General features: G+C 40.5%; 1 protein-coding gene across 1 annotated transcript in view; it reads right to left on the bottom strand.

Annotated features, from left to right (window-relative positions):
• Positions 1-11,700: 11,700 nt before the first annotated feature.
• The window catches only part of KRT79 (keratin 79), a 17,046-nt gene continuing 8,567 nt past the window's right edge, over positions 11,701-20,179 (bottom strand). The window contains exons 5-9 of the mRNA XM_027858399.1: positions 18,074-18,238; positions 17,625-17,750; positions 16,721-16,941; positions 13,543-13,577; positions 11,701-12,658 (exon numbers count right to left, since the gene is read on the bottom strand). Of these exons, the coding sequence (XP_027714200.1) occupies positions 12,453-12,658; positions 13,543-13,577; positions 16,721-16,941; positions 17,625-17,750; positions 18,074-18,238 (753 nt within the window). The 3' untranslated portion in view covers positions 11,701-12,452. The remainder of the gene's footprint in view (positions 12,659-13,542; positions 13,578-16,720; positions 16,942-17,624; positions 17,751-18,073; positions 18,239-20,179) is intronic.

Here is a 20,179-nt window from a genome sequence, read left to right as displayed (position 1 = left end):
GCAGAAGGAAACACACATTTTTGGACATGGCCACTATGGGGACTGCTTTGTTAACTCTGCTTATTTGTTACAAGGGTTTTGTGGGGGTTCTCTTCCATTAGGTGGGTGATGGGAGAGAAAGGAAATATTCATTAATTGAAAAATAAAATAAATTTTTTTCTAACAAATGCTTGTCCTCATCAAGCACCACCTATAAATGTGAGCTATTGTTCTTCCAGATCACCAGAAGTATCTAAGTCAAGCCCCAATACCCACTTGATAAAGATGTTAAGAGGTGGGGAGAGTTCTAATTCTGGTGGTAGCGCCTTCTAACTCTGAGAATTAAAATAAGTAAAATAAGTATAATTGTCCTTTTTTTTTTTTTACATGCAAGGAGATGGAAACTCATTGCTTGCCCACAGTCATATGGTCAATAAGAGGCAAAGTATAGCTCCAAACTCAGACCTCCTGAAGTCACACTTTTCCCACTACACCAGAGGTTCTCAATATATGGGCCTCAGACCCCTGGTTGTTCCCCAAGACTTTTTCTGGGGATCTATGAAGTAAAAACTTATCAAAATAAAACTAAGATGTTATTTGCCCACTAAAATGCTCCCTTTTCCAACTACATATCTTTGTGAGGCCAGATTTTCTTCATATACTTCAACCAAAATGACATATCATGAGAGATTAAATACAGAAGCAAACAGGAGAATCCAGCTGTCTTCTATTAGACCAGACATTAAAGAATTATTAAAAATGTAAAAAAAAAAAGATACAAAATATAAAAAGGCAATGTTAAAAGTTACAAAAAATGAAAAATAATTGTTTTGTACAATAGTTTTTTTCATTAAAATGTTATTTATATTAACATATAGTGAATGTATTACTTTTAAATAAAATAATATTTTTAATTAATTGATTTTAATTTCTAATACAATCAATAGCAATTTACTCTAATCCACTTAAGTGAAAGCTCTTTGGGGTCCTCAATAATTTTTAAGAGGCCAGAAAATTTGAGAAGTGCTATACTACCCCATAATGACCCCCTTGGAAAGGAAATCCCACCACAATAGCTGGCCAGTGTCATTTGGATCAGATTGCCTATTCCAAGTGATCCTTCATCTCTTTCTGCTCTCTCTTGGTAAGAACTGAGAACTGGGCCCCTGAAAACCTCAGTTGCCCTCTTGCCTGCCTCCCTCCCAGCCCCTCATCAGGCTTACACGCTGCACTGATCTGTTCAGGCAATTCTCCTCCCTGGGATCAAATGAGATAATATCTATGAAGTGCTTTGCACAGTGCCTGGCACATAGTAGGTGATTTGAAATGATTTGTTCCCTTCCCCCCTTGGCACTTCTATTTTCCATACAGTCAAGGAGATGAGATACTGTCAAGGGTGTGGGGAGGTAAGAGATTGTTTATTTGCTAAACGCTTTGCAGGGCTCTGAGGCAAACCCTTGTATTCAGCTCTGGGATTATTTATAGCAAAAAGCCTCTTTATACCCTCAGCCCCAACACGGGTGGGTAATATGGGAAAATGCTCCTGCCCTCAGCCAAACCTGTTCCTTCTCTCCATTCATTCACCCAGAGTTCAGTCACCCTGAGTCACCCAGTTAGAGACCTGAAGCCAGCTTAACTCTCAGGGTGAATGCACCGGGAAGGAGGTGTCAGCAGTTCAGTAAGGGGGAGGCATGAAAGTGAGGGTCAGGAGGTGGCAGCACCCTCACACAGGAGCCACAGGCCCTGGGAGATTGGGGAGGATCCAAAGACACTATTAGGCACCTGTGGTCTGAGTTATTATGTACCAGAGAATGGATACAAGCTGATACTGCTTGCTGAAAAAATATATAGAGAAGCAATATTTATATAAAATATATATTTATATAAATTTTCATTTATATAAAATATATTTATACAAAATATAATTTTGTATTTTATATATTTATATAAAATATAAGTTTATATTTTAGATTTGTATAATACATGTATTTATATTTTCTATTTCTACAAAGCATATTTTTACATTTTATATCATATATTTATATAAAATATGTTTTATATATTTGTGTAATATATTTTATATAAACCATATTTATATAGGTTATATTTATATTTTGTAAATACATTATATTGCTATATTTGTTAAATATATATTTTGTGTAGGGTATTATATATTTATTATATAAAAACCTCTTTGAATGCAGCGCCAAGGGCTCCAAACTACCATTCAGATGTTCTCATCTCATCTTTTTCTCTCCACTACATCCATGGAGCTTCTCTTTTGAAGTGTATGGACAAGAAACTGAAGTGGGTTCCTCACACAGGTCCCATCAGGGCCCAAACAGCCCTATCGTACTTGGGATAATAACCAGCCTTAAGTGAGGAGGAAACATTCCAATCTCATATTCTTATGCCTCTAAATCAATTACCTGTGTTCAATGAGTAGATCTGGAAGCAAAGATAACAGATAACAACTTGTTCCCCATCAATCACCATTCTGGGAGCCACGATAGTCAGGAAGCATCAAGGTTGAAAGTTTGAAGCCATCTTCAGAGAGCTAACACACTACCACCCCAATGTGGACACAGTTTTGGAGGACCACAGCAACCCCCATCTCCAGCCCATCTTCACACAGATGGATAAAGAATGTCCTCCAACCATTCTCTTTTGGACATGGCAGTCTTACACCTTGGTTTTCTCCTTTTCTCGTCTCTACATGAGTTACCAGGGTTACCACATAATCATTCATTTGGAGAGGCATTTGCTGTCAGATGTAGGAATTGAAATGGGTAGGACAAAATGACCAAGTCTCCTCAAAATCATATAAAAAGCCTTAATTCTAGTTGTTGTAGTGAATGGTCCTAATTTAGGGTGATAAAAGAGCCTTACCTCAACTTAGAATATTTAATAATAATAGTACTAGGTTCATAGACTTAGACGTAGAACAGACCTTAGCCACCATCTAGTCCAAATCCTTCTGACAGATAAGAAAACTGAGGCTGAGAGAAATTAATTGCCCAAAGTCACATAGGCAGCAAGTAGCAAAACTAGCATTTGAACCCAGATCCTTTGACTACAAATTAAATATACTTGCTACTGACCAACACTTCATGCCAATAACTAACATTTCCAGATATTTGTATACACTTCTAAAAGTTCAGAGCAGGGAAGACATAGCCAAGAGGCAATCCAGCTGAACTCTCCCAACATTCCCCTCCAAACAACTTTAAAATAAAAATCAAATCAAAAATCAAAAACCTCAAATCAAGTTTTGGAGTAGCAAGCCAACAGAAAAAACAGAGTGAGACATTTTTCCAACCTAAGAAAAGCTAGGAAGAGTTTGTAATACCTAGGTAGACACCTGTCTGGAGCCCACACACTTGAGGCAACAACAGCAGCTTCAGGAATTCCCAGTTCAGAGACGGTAAGTGGTTCAGACAACTGGTCAGAAAGAGATTATAGAGGACCCTTTGCTGGCACTGGGTACAACTAGGATTGGGTCACAATCCCAGAGCAGAGAGGAGCACTGGGGATCAGTCACAAGGGACTAGAGACCTTGGCTGAGGAATTCTAGTGCTTCTGGCTACAGGGGACCAAGGGTCCTTTCTGGACCAGAGTGCAGATCAGAAGAGCAGTCTCCACACCTCTCTCAGGATCGCAACACCTTGGAAGCATCAAAAACCTGCAGACCCAAAGAATTAGCTCTGAAAATAGCTTGGCACAGTGCCTCCCTACCCTGAGGTGAGAAAAACCCAACTTTAACATAAAATTCAAAGTCAAGAAATAGATTAGAAAATGAGCAGACAAAAAAAATTGACCATAAAAAACTACTAGAGTGGCAGGGAAGATCAAGACACAAACTCAAAAGAAAACAATATGAAAACACCTACAAACAAAGCCTCAAAGAAAAATGCTAATTGGACCCAAGCCCAACAAGAATTCCTGGAAGAGTTAAAGAAAGAGATAAGAATAGTAGAGGAAAACGGGGGAAAGAAATGAAAGTGATACAAGAAAATTATGAAACGAGAATTAACAGCTTGGTTAAAAAAAGGCACAAAAATTCACTGAAGAAAAGAACTTAAAAAGCAGGATTGGCAAAATGGAAAAAGATATACAAAATCTCACTGAAGAAAATAATTGCTTAAAAATTAGAATTGGACAAGTAAGAGATAGTGACTCCATGAAATATCAAGAAACAATAAAACAACGTCAAAAGAATGAAAAAATAAAATAAAAAATAAAATAAAAGCAAATGTGATATATCTCATTTGAAAAACAACTGACTTGGAAGATAGATCAAGGAGAGATAATTTAAGAGTTGTGGGACTACCTGAAAGCCATGATCAAAGAAAGAACCTAGACATCATATTTCAAGAAATTACCAAGAAGAATTGTCCCAATAGCTTAGATCCAGAGGGTAAAATAGAAATTGAAAGAATCCACTGATCACCTCCTGAAAGATATTCCAAAATGAAAACACCTAGGAATATTATAGCCAAATTCCAGAACTCCCAAGTCAAGGAGAAAATACTTCAAGCATCCAGAAAGAAACAATTCAAATACCATGGAGCCACAGCCATGATCACAAAAGATTTAGTTGCTTCCTCATTAAAGGAGTAGAGGGCTTGGAACATGCTTTTCCAGAAGGCAAAGGAGCTAGGATTACAACCAACACTCACGTACCCAGCAAAACAGAGTATAATCCTTCAGGGGAGGAAAAATGGATATTATTCCTGATGGAAAGACCAGAGCTGAATAGAAAATTTGACATTCAAACACAAGTCTCAAGAAAAGTATAAAAAGGTAAACATGAAAGAGTAATCATAAGGATCTCAAAAAAATTAAAATGGTTACATTCCTATATGGGAAGATGATATGATACATGTAATGCCCAAGAACTTTACCATTATTAGGATAGTTAAAAGGAGTTTGCACAGACAGAGGGTATGGATGTGAGTCTATTATGCTGCAATGATCTCCCAAAAAATGGAGTGAGAATGAGGCATGCACTGGAAGAAGAGGGAAGGGAGAGGTGGAATGGAGATAATTTTCTCATATAAAAGAAGCACGCAAGGAAGAGTTTTTACAGTGGAGGGAGAAATGGGGAGAAATGACAGGAATGCTTGAACCTCATTGGAATTGGTTCTAGAGCAAAGAATACATATACACACTCAGTTGTGCACAGAAATGTAACTTACCCAATAGGGAAATAGGAGGGTAAGAGGAAAACAGAAAAGGAGAAGGCAGACAATGATGAAAGGGAGGTCAGAATAAAGAAGGCAGTGGTTATGAGGAAAATAGACTTTTGATGAGGAATAGGATAAAAAGAGAGAATAAGAAACAGAAGAAAATGAGATGGAGGGAAAAGCACAGTTAGTAAGTTAGTAGTGAATGTGAATAGGATGAACTCACCCATAAAATGAAAGTGGATAGCAGAATAGATTAGAAACCAGAATCCAGCAATATCTTGCTTAAAAAAGAAACACTTGAGACAGAAAGACACACAGAGAGTTAAAATAAAGGGCTAGAGCAGAATTTAAGGCAGAGGTAGTAATCATGATCTCAAAGCAGAAGCAAAAATTGACTTAATTAAAGGGAAATTCAGAGAAGCTATATTTTGCAATCAGGTACCATAGGCAATAAAGTAACATCAAAAGAAATTTACAGCAAGTTTCTCTGATAAAGGCTTCATTTCTTAAATAAATGTTGAGTATAGAACTGAGCCAAATTTATAAAAATAAGAGCCATTCCCCAATTGATAAATGGTCCAAGAATACGAACAGGCAACTTTCAGAAGAATAAATCAAAGTTATCTATAGTCATATGAAAAAAGTTCTAATTCACTATTGATTAAAGAAAGGCAAAAATTAAAACAGCTCTGAGGTATCACCTCAGACCTGCCAAAAATGACAAATGCTGGAGAGAATGAGGGAAAAAGAAATACACTAATAAATTATTGGTGGAGTTGTGAACTGGTCGAACCATTCTGGTGAACGATTTGAAACTAGGCCTAAAGAGTTATAAAACTGTGTGTCCTCAGCAATACTACCAGTAAGTGTGGATCCCAAAGATGTCAAAGAAAAATATTTACAAAAATATTTACAGCAACTCTTTTTATGGTGGCAAAAAATTGACAAGGGGATGCTCACCAATTGGGGAATGGCTGAACAAGTTGTGGCATATGATTGTGATGAAATACTATTGTGTTGTGGATAATGACAAGGGAAGTGGTTTCAAAAAAACATGACAAGACCTATATGAACTGATGCAAAGTGAAGTGAGAAGAACCGGGAGATCATTATGCACAGAAACAACAATGTTGTAATGACGATCAACTGTGAAAGACTTGGCTACTCTGATCAATACAATGATCTGGTCCAAGAAAATTCCAAAGGACTCGTGATGAAAAAACTGTTATCTACTTCCAGAGAAAGAACAGATGAATTCTGAGTACAAATTGAAGTATAATACGCAAAATGAGTGTAATGAATACAAAATGAAGTATAATTTTCTCACTTTATTTCTCTTGCTTTTTTTGAAATGTGGCTAATATGGAATATGTTTTGCATGCTCTCACACGTATAATTGATATCATGTCGCTTGTCTTCTCAGTGGGTGTGGGAGAGGGTAGGAAGGAGGAAGAAATTCAAAATTTAAAAAGAAAAGAATGTTAAAATAAACGATAAATTTGAAAAAAAAATAAAAAGTCAGAAAGTACTTTCCTCACAAATGGCCCTGGGAAACAGCAAGGCTGGGACTCAAATCCAAGTCTCTCTTGATTCTGACTAAAAGAGAACAAATCTACTTTGGCACCTCAAGGTTATCACTAAAACAACCATCCCTTGAGGAAGAAAGACGGAGTAGAAAGAAATCAAGGTTAGCAGATTAGCAGTCTTTTTACACCTTACTCCTTCCATGTGGTCTATGATTCAGTGATGCTGGCCTCCTTACTGTTACACACACACACACACACACACACACACTCCATCTGCTAACTCTGAGGGTTTTCCTTGGCTCTGCCCGACGCCTGGGACATTTGCCCTCCTCATCTCCACCTCCTGACTTCCTCCCAATATCAGCACAAGTGAAGTCTTTGGCAGCCCTCCTTGATCTCAGTGCCTTCACTCTGAGACTACCCCAAGTTTGTCCTGCATAGATCTTATCTGTAGGCATATTTCTATCTGCATAATTGTTTTCATGTTGTCTCCCCCATTAAATCATGAGCTCCTTGTATCCATAGTGCTTAGCACAGTGCCTGGCACAGAGTAGTGCTGAATAAATGCTAGATGACTGACTTATAGAGAGGAAGAGTGACATAGAAGGTAGAGTTGACCTTGAAGCTAGGAAGATCTCTGACACATACTGGTTGATGAGCCAGCTCAAGTCTTTTATCTTGTCAGTGCCCTAGGCAACTCTCTAAGAGTATAAATTACAAAAAGGATACCAACTTGCATCGATGGAGGAACCATTTCCTCACCTAACACTTAGCATCATGTCTGACACATAGTAAAAGCTGAAGAAATACTTCTTGATTTACTACACAGGAATTCTCTGTGCCAGTGAATTCAGAGGTCCCGGTCCTATCCCTATCCTTATGCTACAGGGAGATCATTATGCACAGAAACAGCAATGTTGTAATGATGATCAACTGTGAAAGACTTGGCAGACTGTCTGGGACTTCTCAATGAACAGGAAGTGAGGTTGGAAAGGTGGAAAGTTAATGAAGAGCCTTGAATGTCAGACTGAGGGATGTGTATTCATTCCGAGAAGTACGAAGGAGACCTTGCAGGTTTCTTAGCTTGGGGATGACATAATGAAGGAAGAAAAAAAAAAAAGAAACACATAATTAAGGCAGAGATCTAGGAACTCTGTGGTGTGCATGGTGCACTAAACGGGGCAAACTGGAACAAAGCAGACCACAAAAGAGGCTGTTGTAGTTATCCAGTTGGAAAAAAAGAATCATTAGAACCAGGGAAGAAGTCAGCTGGGGAGCTGTCAAGGAACCCGCAAATCTGAGGAAAATCAAAGAGGCATAATTAGAAAGACTAGTTGATGGATTGGGTATTGGAGGATGATGGCAGAATACAAAGTGATTTCAGGGTGTAGGTCTAGAGAGGATATTAATGTCATTGGGGGAAGTGGCTTGGAAACTCTTTTCCTACATGTCAGGGTCCTTACATCTTGTCCATCTCCTGTCCTTCTGCAGGCAGGACTCATTCCAGCTCAGACAAATGCAGATTGGACCCATTTCCTTCCACATCTGCCAGGACTGAGATGCCCCTACCTTTCCTTGCTCTGCTCCAATTATTCTCAGGCTCCTCTCCCCTTGTCCCCACCACCCTCTTTCCTTCCCATCTTTGTAGGATAACAATTATCTTTTTTCTTTTCTTTTTTTTTTAATTCATGCATAAATTGCATTTAAGTGAGGCGGAGTTGCATAAAGTCATTGGCCTCACTCCTTCAAAGTCATCACAGTCCAGTGGCAGGACAGAATCAAGATGACTGGTGAAGGTTTAAGATTCAGTGGATGGCCTTGGCGTCTTCAATGCCTAACCAAGCTCTAAGTGCTCCATAGAATCTGCTTCAGCTACCTTCATGGCCATTGGAACAAATTGTTCTCATCTGCCCATTCCACCAGAGGAAGTCTTACGTGCTCAGGGTAGACACCCCCCTAACTCACCAACAGGTTTGAGACCCTCAGTTAGCCTTGACCTGGTTTAGCCGGTCTGCCAAAATGGTTTACCAGTGTGTGGCCACTGCACATGCTACAACTTCCTAGAGCCACAGGTGAGAGTTAGGTAGAACAGGTGAACACCAAAGGTGGAAGGCAGTCCTGAAAAGGGCTCAGCAGCCTTCACACCAGAGGTAGTAATCTTCTCTGAACATACCCTATACCCCAATATAATCTCATAGGTTACACATCTAGATTCAACTGTTTGGTTTTCCCCCTTGTTATTTCACAAGAAACCTCACTAGACTTCCCCTCCATGCTTCCCACTCCTACCACCCACACTCCAATCCTAAGACAATACCAGTTTTCCCAAGGTCATTCCTCAGAATACTTATCAACATCTGAACTCAGCAGGCTGCCCATCACAGCAGCCAATCAATTAACAAGCATTTCTTGAATGCCTACTATTTGCTACCTACTATGCTAGGCTACGGACTTGCAAAGAAAAAAGTGAACCAGAACTTGTCCTGGAGGATTTTGCGTTACATCATGGGACATAACAAGTGAATATATAGATATACTAGAGATGAGGACATCTGGGAAGCTAAGGCACAAGGAACTGGAGGCATCTGGAAAGGCGGAATATATAAGGTGGCATCTGAGCTGAGTCTTAAAGGAATCCTAAGAAGATCTTCAGACTCAAGGAAGGAATGCATTCCAGACATGGAGGACAACCAGTGCAAAGGCAGAGAGATGCAAAATGAGAAATGCTGCATGTGTAAGGAACAAGGAGGGAGTCATTTTTACCCGCATGTGCTATAGAGCGTATAAAGGGGAGGAATGTACAAGACCGCTGGGAAGAGGAGATTTCCAAAAGTGTCAAACAGAGATTTTATTTATATTATTTAACACTATTTGTGCTATTTCATACTGGAGGGAAGAGGGAGCCACTGGAGGTTATTGGGTAAGGGAGTGATGTTGTCATACCTGGGCTTTAGGAAAAATCATTTTAGTACCTACATGGAGGATGGATTGGAGTGGGGAGAGACTTGAAGAAGGGAGGCCAATTAGAAGGCTATGCTGTTTGTCCAAGTAAGAAGTGACAAGGCCTGAACTAGGATGTTGGCTGTGTAGGGGACAAATGAGAGATTTGGTGGATGAAGGAACAAGATTTGGTAACTAATTGGATCTGTGGAGTGAATGGAAAACAGAGAGTTGTGGATGACACCAAAGTTGTCTACATGGGTGATTAGAGAGATGGTAATATACTGGACAGAATTAGGGGATTTCAGAAGAGGAGTAGATTTAAACGGAAAGATTACAAGGGGTTTTTGTTGTTGTGATGTTGACTCTGAGATGCTTATGGGATATCCAGTTGGAGACATCCAATAGGACTAGAGCCAAGGAAACAGACTAGGGCTTATTATTGGGATGTGGGAGCTATCTGAATAGTTCATTAAACTCATGAGAGCTGAAAAGATCACCTAGTGAGGAAGTCTAGAGAAAGAAGAAAAGGGGCTCCAGGACAGTCAACATCCAAGGCCAACATCTGCCATGCTTGAGTTAAATATGAGAAACTGATTCTTATTGGCCTTCCCCTTCCTCTTCCTCGTCCGATAACATCCACCTGCATAGAATTGTAGCACCCAAAGTGTGGAGCTGGAAGGAACCTTAAAGGCCATCTTAAAAAAAAACTGCTTTAGGGGCAGGTAGGTGGCACAGTCGATAGATCGCCAACCTTGGAGTCAGGAGGACCTGAGTTCAAATTCGGCCTCAAACACTTGACATTAGCTGTGTGACCTTGAGCAAGTCACAGCCACAAATGCCTCACCAAAAAGCAAAAAAAAAAAAAAACTCATTTACTTGGCTATTGAGGAAAGTGAGACTCAGGAAGTTAAAAGATTTTCCCCAAGTGACACAGATTGTAACATCAGAGGTGAAATTTGAACCCAGGTCCTCTGAAAGCAAACCAATCATTTTTTCACTGTACTGTTATACCTGAATCTAAGGGTGTCAAATGTGGCCCAAGGCCAAGCTGCCTTAAAAAACACACACACACACACACACACACACACAACTAGCTAATTAGCACTTCCAAACCCTCGATGGTGATCAAAAATTGACTCCTTGCTAATAAGCTGCTTCAAATGAGGCCTTATCTATATAGAAGCAAAAATGCTCCAGCCTCAGATTTCATCCCCCCTAAATATTTGTCCTGGGGCCCTCGCAGGGATCATGGTTCTGGTATCAGCATACTGACAGTTGGCATAGAACCAGGAAGGATGAGCGCAGACAAACATGCCCTTCAGTAAAAACCACTATGACATACATGCATTGGACTCCAGGTTTTACTTTCACCCTTAGGGTGACATGGTAGTCATTTACCAGATATGTGCTGATAAATGTTTAACAAGCTGCTCTCTCTTTACAAAAAAAAAAAAATGAAAACAAAAAAAAAACCACAATGCAGTTTAATATGCATGATTAACATTTTCCCCATCACTTTCCTAAATCTAGACAATCAGCCATACAATAAATCAAGCCCTGGTTTATAGTGTTTTGCTTATTTCCAAGGTGTAAATGTAAAATTGAAAATTTAACAATCAGCTCTCAAACCAGTTTGAGCTGCCTCCAGCACATCCCTACACAATAACTATCTATTTAGAGAGCATTAGCAGCTAAAATTGGATGGGTGAGAGATAATGAGCAACTTCTTAACCCTTGGAATTAGCCCCTCAAACTTAAGACACAGGACAGATACCGAAAATCCCACCTGGGGCAAATGGCAGGAAATCTGTTCTTCAGCAGGGGGGACAGGCTGCTGATTGGAGGGGTAAGAGAGGGGAGGAGAACACACCAGCCCATTTTCTACCTGTTGAATTTTCAATTTTTCTACCTGTTGAGAACTACACATGCACTCAATCTCCTCCACCTTCAATGCCCTTGGTCAAAGGCCCAGTCACCTCCACTCTGATTACATCTCTGTTACCAGAGAGTTAGTTGGCTTCACTCAAGCTTGGGTCCACAGATAAGAGAGACTCAAGAGACAATGAGAGATATGGTTGCTATTTATTGAGATACATCATAGGCAATACAAAGAAGGGAGGAGAAGAATGATTAAAGGAATGGTCAGGGAGACATTCGGGTTTGGTTCAGTTTGGGGTGGGGGCGAAACAGGGCAAAATGACTTCTCCCTCTCCTTACACCTGATGCTTTATGATCAGACCATGTGCTTCGCCAGTATGTGTAACAAAAAAACAGCATGCACAAGCAGTAGAGACTGAGGTAAAATGAGGCTGCCTTGGGAATTCAGCAAAAGTTAATCCCCAGCTAATCATATAATCTAATGCTGGAAGGGACTTTCGAAAACATCCAATTCAACCCCTTCATTTTACAAAATAAGAAACTGAGGAAACCCAGAGAAATTTGGGCATCCTGCCCAAGGTCACACAGCAAAACCAAGATTCAAACCCAAGTCTTCTGAATCCAAATTCCATGGTCTTTCCACTACACCAGGCAGCCCAATTCAACTCTCTCATTCTACCTGATAGCTTCAATGCCTCTTCCATTAGTTGTGCTTAAACTCTAGAAAGCCAATATAATATGCAAATGATACAACATGCCAACCTATGTAAATGTAAATTTCTTGGTTATTTTGAGTTCTGGAATGGGGAACTCTGTAAAGGTCTGAGTGGGTGAGTATGAGGGAAAGAAGAAGGGTTCAGGGTGGGTCGGAAGTTGGGAAAGGAAAGCTTACAAGGAGCCAGAATGGCCAACACCAACTTGACACATCACAGGATGGTTAATATCTCCGGCTGGATGACTTGACCGTGGTACTTGTGCTTTTCTTCAAAATGGAGGTTCCCCCACAGCTAGGCCCTCCCTTGACATAACCACAGGAAGAGCCATGGCTCCCCTTCACCCCTCCACCGCTGCTGCCCAAGGACAACCCACCGCCGACCACCCGGCTGCCCCCACCGCACATAGTGGTCGAGCTGCCCGTCATAGCTGCAATGGAAAGAAGAAGAATTAGGAAGTGTAGACCAGGGAGGTTACTGAAGAAATCATACTAGGTGAGAAGGGGAGGTGCATCTTACAGACACCAACTGGAGAATTCAAGAGAAATCAGGCAGTGAACTAAACAGAAACTGGGCAGAGTTTGATAAGGAAATTCCCTCTGTCTCTAGAATAGCATGTACAGTTCCACTGATCACATCTCAGAAGGGATACTGATAAACTGGAAGAAGCCCATAGTATGGTGCCCATCACAGTGAGAGGTCCTGAGACCATGTCTGTCTTACAAGGAATGGTTCAAAGAACCAGAAGGGTTTAGCTTGAAGAAAAGAAAACTAAGGGACACAACTGCTGCCTTCAAGTATTTAGAGGGTTGTCCCAAGAAAAGGGAACTCAAGTTGCACTCTTAGATCCTGAAGGCCCAGTAGGCAGAGGTTACAAGAGGCCAGATTCATGTTTAATGTAAGGAAAAACTTCCTTAGAAAGAGCAACATCCATGAATGAAATGATCTGCCTCAGGAAGTAGGGAACTCCCCATCACTTTAGGTCTTTAAGAAGAGGCTGGTGGGCAACATTTTAGACAGGATTAGTGATTCAGGTAGGATTTGGACTAGATGAAATGTGTGGTGCCCCACCCACCCACCCTTAAGATTCCACAATCCACAATTGCGGTTCTCAAGGGACTTTATGTGAGGAAGGGAAAATCTGAGAGAGTGTGTTACAGATGCTAATCTTTTCTGGAGGTGGTGAGGAGGGGCAGACATAGTTCAGAGTCAGGGGAAGAACTAAGCAACAGGGTAAGACCTAGATAGTTGTCTGCATTCTGCCTGTAACACTGGTTTATTTCCCTCAAAGAGGGACAGGAGTGGGATACTTACAAACGCTAATAGCGTTGGGACACTCTCCAGACATTCTGTAGAAGAAAAGATGAGAGAAGGTTTAGCAAATACAAGAGCTGCCTGCTTAAAGATCCAAAAGAAAATTCCTCCCCTTTCCCTCATTCTCTTGAAGCTCTCTGTCCAGTGACCAGACCTTTCTATTCTCCAGGCCAATAGAGGAGCAAAAATGGTACTCAGTAGACAAGCCACCATATCGATTGCCTATAGGTTGGCATTATACAAAATGGCAAAAGTCTAAGAATCCCTTCTCTTTGGCTTTGGGGCATGCTTTCATCCTCTTGTGGGACAAAAAAAAAATGTGCTCTTGGAAGATATGATGTTCTGGGAATTAACAAGTCTTTCCACCAAAGTAATGAAGCCATTGGGGGGGGGGGGTGGCATTCAGGAAGATCTAGGAAGCTGTCCAGATTCTCTATTCCATAGTTCTCCTCTCCCAATCTCCAAGGCAGGAGTTGAAGGCATCATCCCCCAGTATGATTCAATGGAAAGAATGATTCTGAAGTGAAAATACCAGGTTCAAATCCTCCCTCTAACATTTACTACCCATGTGACTTTGGACAAGTCACTAGCCACTTAACTAGGCTTCAATTTCTCCCCCCAGAAGGGGGCTAGGTGGCATTGTAGATAGAGTGCTGGGCCTGGATACTTATTAGCTGTGTGACCCTGGGCAAGACACTTAACCTCTGCCTCAGGTCCTTATCTGTAAAATGGAGATAATAATAGTGCCTACTTCCCATTTGTGAGGATCAAATGAAGTAACTGGCACATTGTAGGAGCTAGACAATGCTTTTTTCCTACCCCTACCCTGTAAAATCAGGGGGTTGGACCTCTGAGCTCCCATCCAGTTTTATTTCCATAACTAAGAATAAGGATGAGGTGAATACTGAGCAGTCAGAACAGAGCTGCCTTCTTGCTGGCTTTTACACAGTGCCTGGCACATAAAAGCCACTTAATAAATGTTCATTGCCTGATGAAGTGACTACCTATCTGGGTAGAGATTTCTAGAGAAACAGGGAAGGGGATTATTTAGGTTGCAAGCCCTTTTGTGGGCAGTAGAGCCTACGTGTTGGAAGAGGATCTCAAAGGGATGCCTGTTGAGAACCAGCCAGAGATTTAAATCAACAGAGGAGCTAATCAAATCAGCCAAGGAATTGAGTAAACAGAAGAGAAAATGTCAACAGATCCATGATCAGCCTTGGTAATTATCTCCTGAATGAGTCAGTTAGCCTCATGCTTCAATCATTCAAGGAGCTGTGATGTCTTCCTCTGGTGTGGACGCTTCCACTTTAAATGCAGGTCACAGCCTCTCGGTGCCTCAGTGGACAGTGAAATGAGTTGCCGTGGCTAAAATCAATCTTTCCTTGGTGGTCCACCTTCTGAGGACAAAGCCTCTTTCGGTTTAGCTCCACTGGTTTTCTCATGACCAAGATGCTGATTCTAACACTTGGCCCATTTTCCAAATCCCCAGCTTGGTAGAAATGAACAAGGGCACATTTAATTAGTCTTTAGGAACCCAGGGTTCTCAAAATGTGGCACTGAAGGAAGGCTTCAGCTGCAAGCAGAGTTGACCTTATCAATCATCAATCAACAAGCATGTATTTAGATGCACCTAACTGCCACATGTTATATTAAATGCCTACTCTATACCAGGCACAGGCTAGGAACTGGGGATACAAGTTTAAAGAATGAAACAACACATTCACCCCATGAGGATAAGGGTAGTCACTTTCATTTTCTTTTGGGAAGGCCGGGGGAGTCAATCAGGGTTAAGTGACTTGTCCAGGGTCACACAGCTGGGAAGTATCTGAGGCCAGACTGGAACTCAGGTCCTCCTGATGCCAGAGCAGGTGCTCTATCCACTGTGCCACCTAGCTGTCCCTGTCACTTTCATTTTCTCTCTCTCTTTTTTTTTAATCCCTAGTTCTTAGCACAGTATAAAATGAGCCAGCCATTCTAAATTATACCTCATCCCAGACATTCCACTTAACCACGTATGAGAATATTTAAATAAGTCAAACACTATCAAAGAAATGCTGTGAGTCCCTATGTTTGGGTGTTACCCCTTGACCTTCTTCCCCCAGCCTACATCTCACAGGGTCTCGGTGTTCCCTGGGCACCACTTAATAGACCCAACTCAGAAGGAGCTGGAAATCTCACCACTTTCTCCTCCTACTGAGGCTCAGACAAGTGAGTGACTCCCTCAGGGTCATACTACTTTCCCTCAGCTGGATTCAGAAAACTAAGGGCTTTGAAATCCTGACCCTGTCATGGGACCAGTCACAACTTTACAAAACTTAACATAAAGTCTTATGTCATATTTTGGGTTTGTTTTGTTTGAGGAGGGGGGAGGTAAAAACTAACTTCATTGGCACTTACAATAGCTGCAAGATAAATAAATCTGAAAAAAATACAGTGCATGACAAACAATATTTAGCTCCACTTTTCCCACATCAGATCTGAACTCTGTTACAAAAATAACTGTCAAGAGCTTCAATTATATTCTATATACTCAATTATTTCATATATTATATATTCAATTATTGTACATATTATGTATAATACATATTCAATTATTTCACATACTATATATAATACATATTCAATTATTTCATATATTATATTCTGTTATTATATATAATACATATTCAATTATGTCATATATTATATATTCTATTATTTCACATATTATGTATAATACATATTCAATTATTTCATATATTATATATAATACATATTCAATTATTTCACATATTATATATAATACATATTCAATAATTTCATATATTCTGTTATTTCAAATATTATATATAATACATATTCAATTATTCCATATATTATATTCCATTATTATATATAATACATATTCATTTATTTCATATATTATATATTCAATTATTGTACATATCATGTATAATACATATTCAATTATTTCATATATTATATATTCTATTATTTCACACATTATATATAATACATATTCAATTATTTCATATATTATATATTCTATTATTTCACATATTATATATAATACATATTCAATTATTTCATATATTATCTATTCAATTATTATATATAATACATATTCAATTATTTCCTGTGTTATATATTGCACACATTCCCTATTTCATCCTCCTGCCATCTCAGCCAGCCTGCTTACCTGCCCTCCTCGCTCTCCAGCAGCTTCTTGTAGGTAGCGATCTCCATATCCAAGGCCAGTTTGATGCTCGTCAGCTCCTGGTAGTCCCGCAGCAGCTTGGTCAGTTCCTCTTTGCTGTGATGGAGGGCCTTTTCCAGGTCTCCCAACTTCTTCTGTGCATCTTTGATAGCCATCTCCCCACGCTCCTCTGAGTCAGCAATAGCGGACTGCAGCTGCTGGCACTGGGGGCGGGGCGGGGGGGGTGGGAGAGGAGGTATGAAGAACACTTTCCAATATCATCCTCTCTGTATTCTCACCTCCAGACCCAACCAAAAATGACCAGGAAAAGGGAAAAGAGAAACATTCTCCTGTGAAAAGGAGACACAGCAATGCAGTGAAGTTGATAATGCAAGTATCATTATTCTCAGCTTACAAATAGGGGGCTCAAAAAAGGATTTGCCCAGAGTCACATAACACAGGCCTTATAATTCTAAGGTCACTTAGAGTTTTCACCTTTCCCTTAGGGGCAAGGACCTAAACCCCTGTGTACTATGAACTAGGGTGTCCCAAAATATAATGCTCTGTCTCACGTGATAATGAGCTCCCATCACTGGAGGTATTCAAGCAGAGGCTGGCTGATCACTTATGGAGTGACATAGACTTGCCTTCTCCAGATGGACCCAACTTTTTTTGAAGAATTCACCATTTACTCATCCCACAGTTTGCTCTTTTCCAAACTAAACAACCCTAAGGTTCATTTTACAGACCCAGGGTGTTTTACAGGTATAGTTAGCAGCCTAATAGTAGAATAGCAGGTGTTAGACCATGACTTTCCTCATAAAGATGTCCCCAGCCACTGTGGATGGCAATGGGCATAACCCTGAGACCACCCCTCCCCCAACCTCCTGACCGAGGTCATCCACACCTGCTTCTTTACTGAGTCAATCTCCCCCTGCAGTCTCTGCACGACGCGGGTGAGCTCAGCGATCTCATTCTTGGTGTCCCGGAGACAATCCCCATGCTTCCCAGCTGTCACCTGGAGCTCTTCATACTGGGGGTCAAAATTGTTAGGCCCAAAGAGAATTACGTAGACAACAGACCCAGCCCACACGCCCAGAAGAAACCCAAGTGGCCACAAGGACCCACCCTCTCTGTCTTGTGGGCCTCCCTCGAACTAATCTCTCTTTTTGATCCTTTTCACCAGGAAATCTATGGGCCAAGTAAAGGTGGAAAATAGTATAGTCCCTGCCTTCAAGAAATTTACAAATGTCCAGCCACTCTGAATGGGGCTCTCATTTCTAGTCAAGCCCTTAACATTGGGAGCCAGGCTTAGTTTTGCCCCTTCCCTTGAGCCAACAACTTGCACTCACTCACCTTGGTCTGGTACCAGGATTCTGCCTCTGCGCGACTCCCCCTAGCAATCTCCTCATACTGGCTTTTGAGTTCAGTGATGATGCTGTCCAGATCCAAGCTTCGATTGTTATCCATGGACAGGACAACATTGGTATTAGAACTATGGGTGTGGGTCCCTTCCCGCTCCTACAGGGACAAAAGAAGCTACAGATTCTGTTTGGATCCCTCCAACCTCCCCACCTTCCTCTCCTCAGCAAGTAACATCAAAATGGGCAGCAGGAGACCTGTGTTCTTCTAGGGTCATAGCTTCTAGAAGTGGGAAGACTCTCACCTTACAGATAAGGAAAACAAGTCTTGGAGGAGTGATGTGATTTACTTCGTATCATAAAGCTACTCATTGGCAGAGCCCAGGTCTTCTTGTTCCAAAACTAATGTCTAAGATTTGGAGACAGAGGACTTTGGTTCAAATCCTAACTCATCCACTTATTAACTATAACCTTGGGTAAATCATTTAAGCTTATTGGGCCTCAGTTTCTTCATCTATAAAATGAGGGGGTAGGACTAAATAATTCCTTCCAGATTTCAATCTATAATCTCCTCAGTTGTCACATTTCATTCTATCAGTTGTTAATTACCTGTCCATACACGTTTTATCTCCCCAAGTCATCTCTAGACTCCCTGAAAGTTTGAAATACGTCTTACCCTTCCTCATATCTGGATTACTAATGATTATTATTAACAAATCCCAAGTACTGAAAGAACTAAAAGTCTAAAGTTCATTGAGAATGACTAAGTATGTGATCATATAGTTAGTCAGTGACTTTTTGGCATTATGAAGTAAAGAAGAGAGAAAGGACTAGAGATGGGCAAATGTCTCAGCCTTCAAAGGGAGAAAAGTCGATCCTGAAAACTCTAGACTCACAATTGCAACATCATTGCTTTGAAAAACTCTAGAACAAATGATTGAGGCTGATGATTTGTGAAAACTTGGAAATGAAAGTGATAGTCGCTGGAAACCAGGTAAAAAAATGTTATGCCTGATGCAGACTAAAGGGGGAGGAACTAGTAAGACAATTAAGGCAATAACAACCACCCTCTAAATACGGGATGACTCATAATTCCAGCCAACTGATGATGAAGCATGCTACCCACCTCCTGCCTGAGAGGTGATAGGTTAGATATGCAAAATGAGGCAGACCGATTTTGGACATGGCCAGAGTTAAAATCTGTTTTGCTTGATTATAGGTGCATATTAGTTACAAGGATTAGTTTTCTTTTTCCCTCCCACTGAAAGGGGGCAGGGTGAGGGCATAAAAAATAAATGCTTATTAATTGAAAACAATTTTTTTAAAAATGTTTAAGTCATGCCAAAATAACCTCTTTTTTTCTTTTGCTAGGCTTACAAGACTAGTAGATCTGGAGAATGTCAAAATCATATTTTATCTTGATTTCAGCACATCATATAACAGTTTTTTGTATTATCTTTGTAGATAAGTCAGAGAAGCATGGGCTATTATGCTGAGTTAAGTAGATGAAGAGCTATACTCAGAAAGTACTGATCAATGCCAACCTAGAAGAAAATCTATAATAGTGTGTCACAAGGTTCTGTTTTGGACCTTGTCCTTTTTCATGTTTTTTTTTTTAACAGACTTGGCTTGAAAAGATAGATGCCAAGCTTCTGAAGTGTGTGGTTGACACAAAGAGGGAAGGACATGGGCAGATCTGCCAAACAAGGGGGAAAGGATAATCCCTAAATAAGACAAAATCAGTATTGGGGGCAAAAAGTCTTGACAGAATTAGTACAATGGTCACAATCAGCGAGATAAAATTCAACAAGGATAAATGGGAAGTCCTTCATTTTAGATTCAAGTATTTCATGTGAAAAAGACCTGTGAAGTCAACCACAAGCTCAATGCGAGCCAATACAGCTGCTGAAGAAACAGACACACACAGGGTTGAGTTGGGGAAGTGGGGGAAGGGAGGGAAGGAGAGAGGGGAGGGAAAGAGAGGGGAGAGAGAAGGGGGAAGAGGGAGAAAGAGGAGGGGGAGAGAGAAGAAGAAGAAGAAGAAGAAGAAGAAGAAGAAAGAAAGAAAGAAAGAAAGAAAGAAAGAAAGAAAGAAAGAAAG

Source organism: Vombatus ursinus, unplaced genomic scaffold (genome assembly GCF_900497805.2).
Source record: "Vombatus ursinus unplaced genomic scaffold, bare-nosed wombat genome assembly UNPS02012958.1, whole genome shotgun sequence".
Classification (NCBI taxonomy): domain Eukaryota; kingdom Metazoa; phylum Chordata; class Mammalia; order Diprotodontia; family Vombatidae; genus Vombatus; species Vombatus ursinus.
Note: the sequence above shows the minus strand (reverse complement) of the source record. Positions and strands in the feature narration are given on the sequence as shown.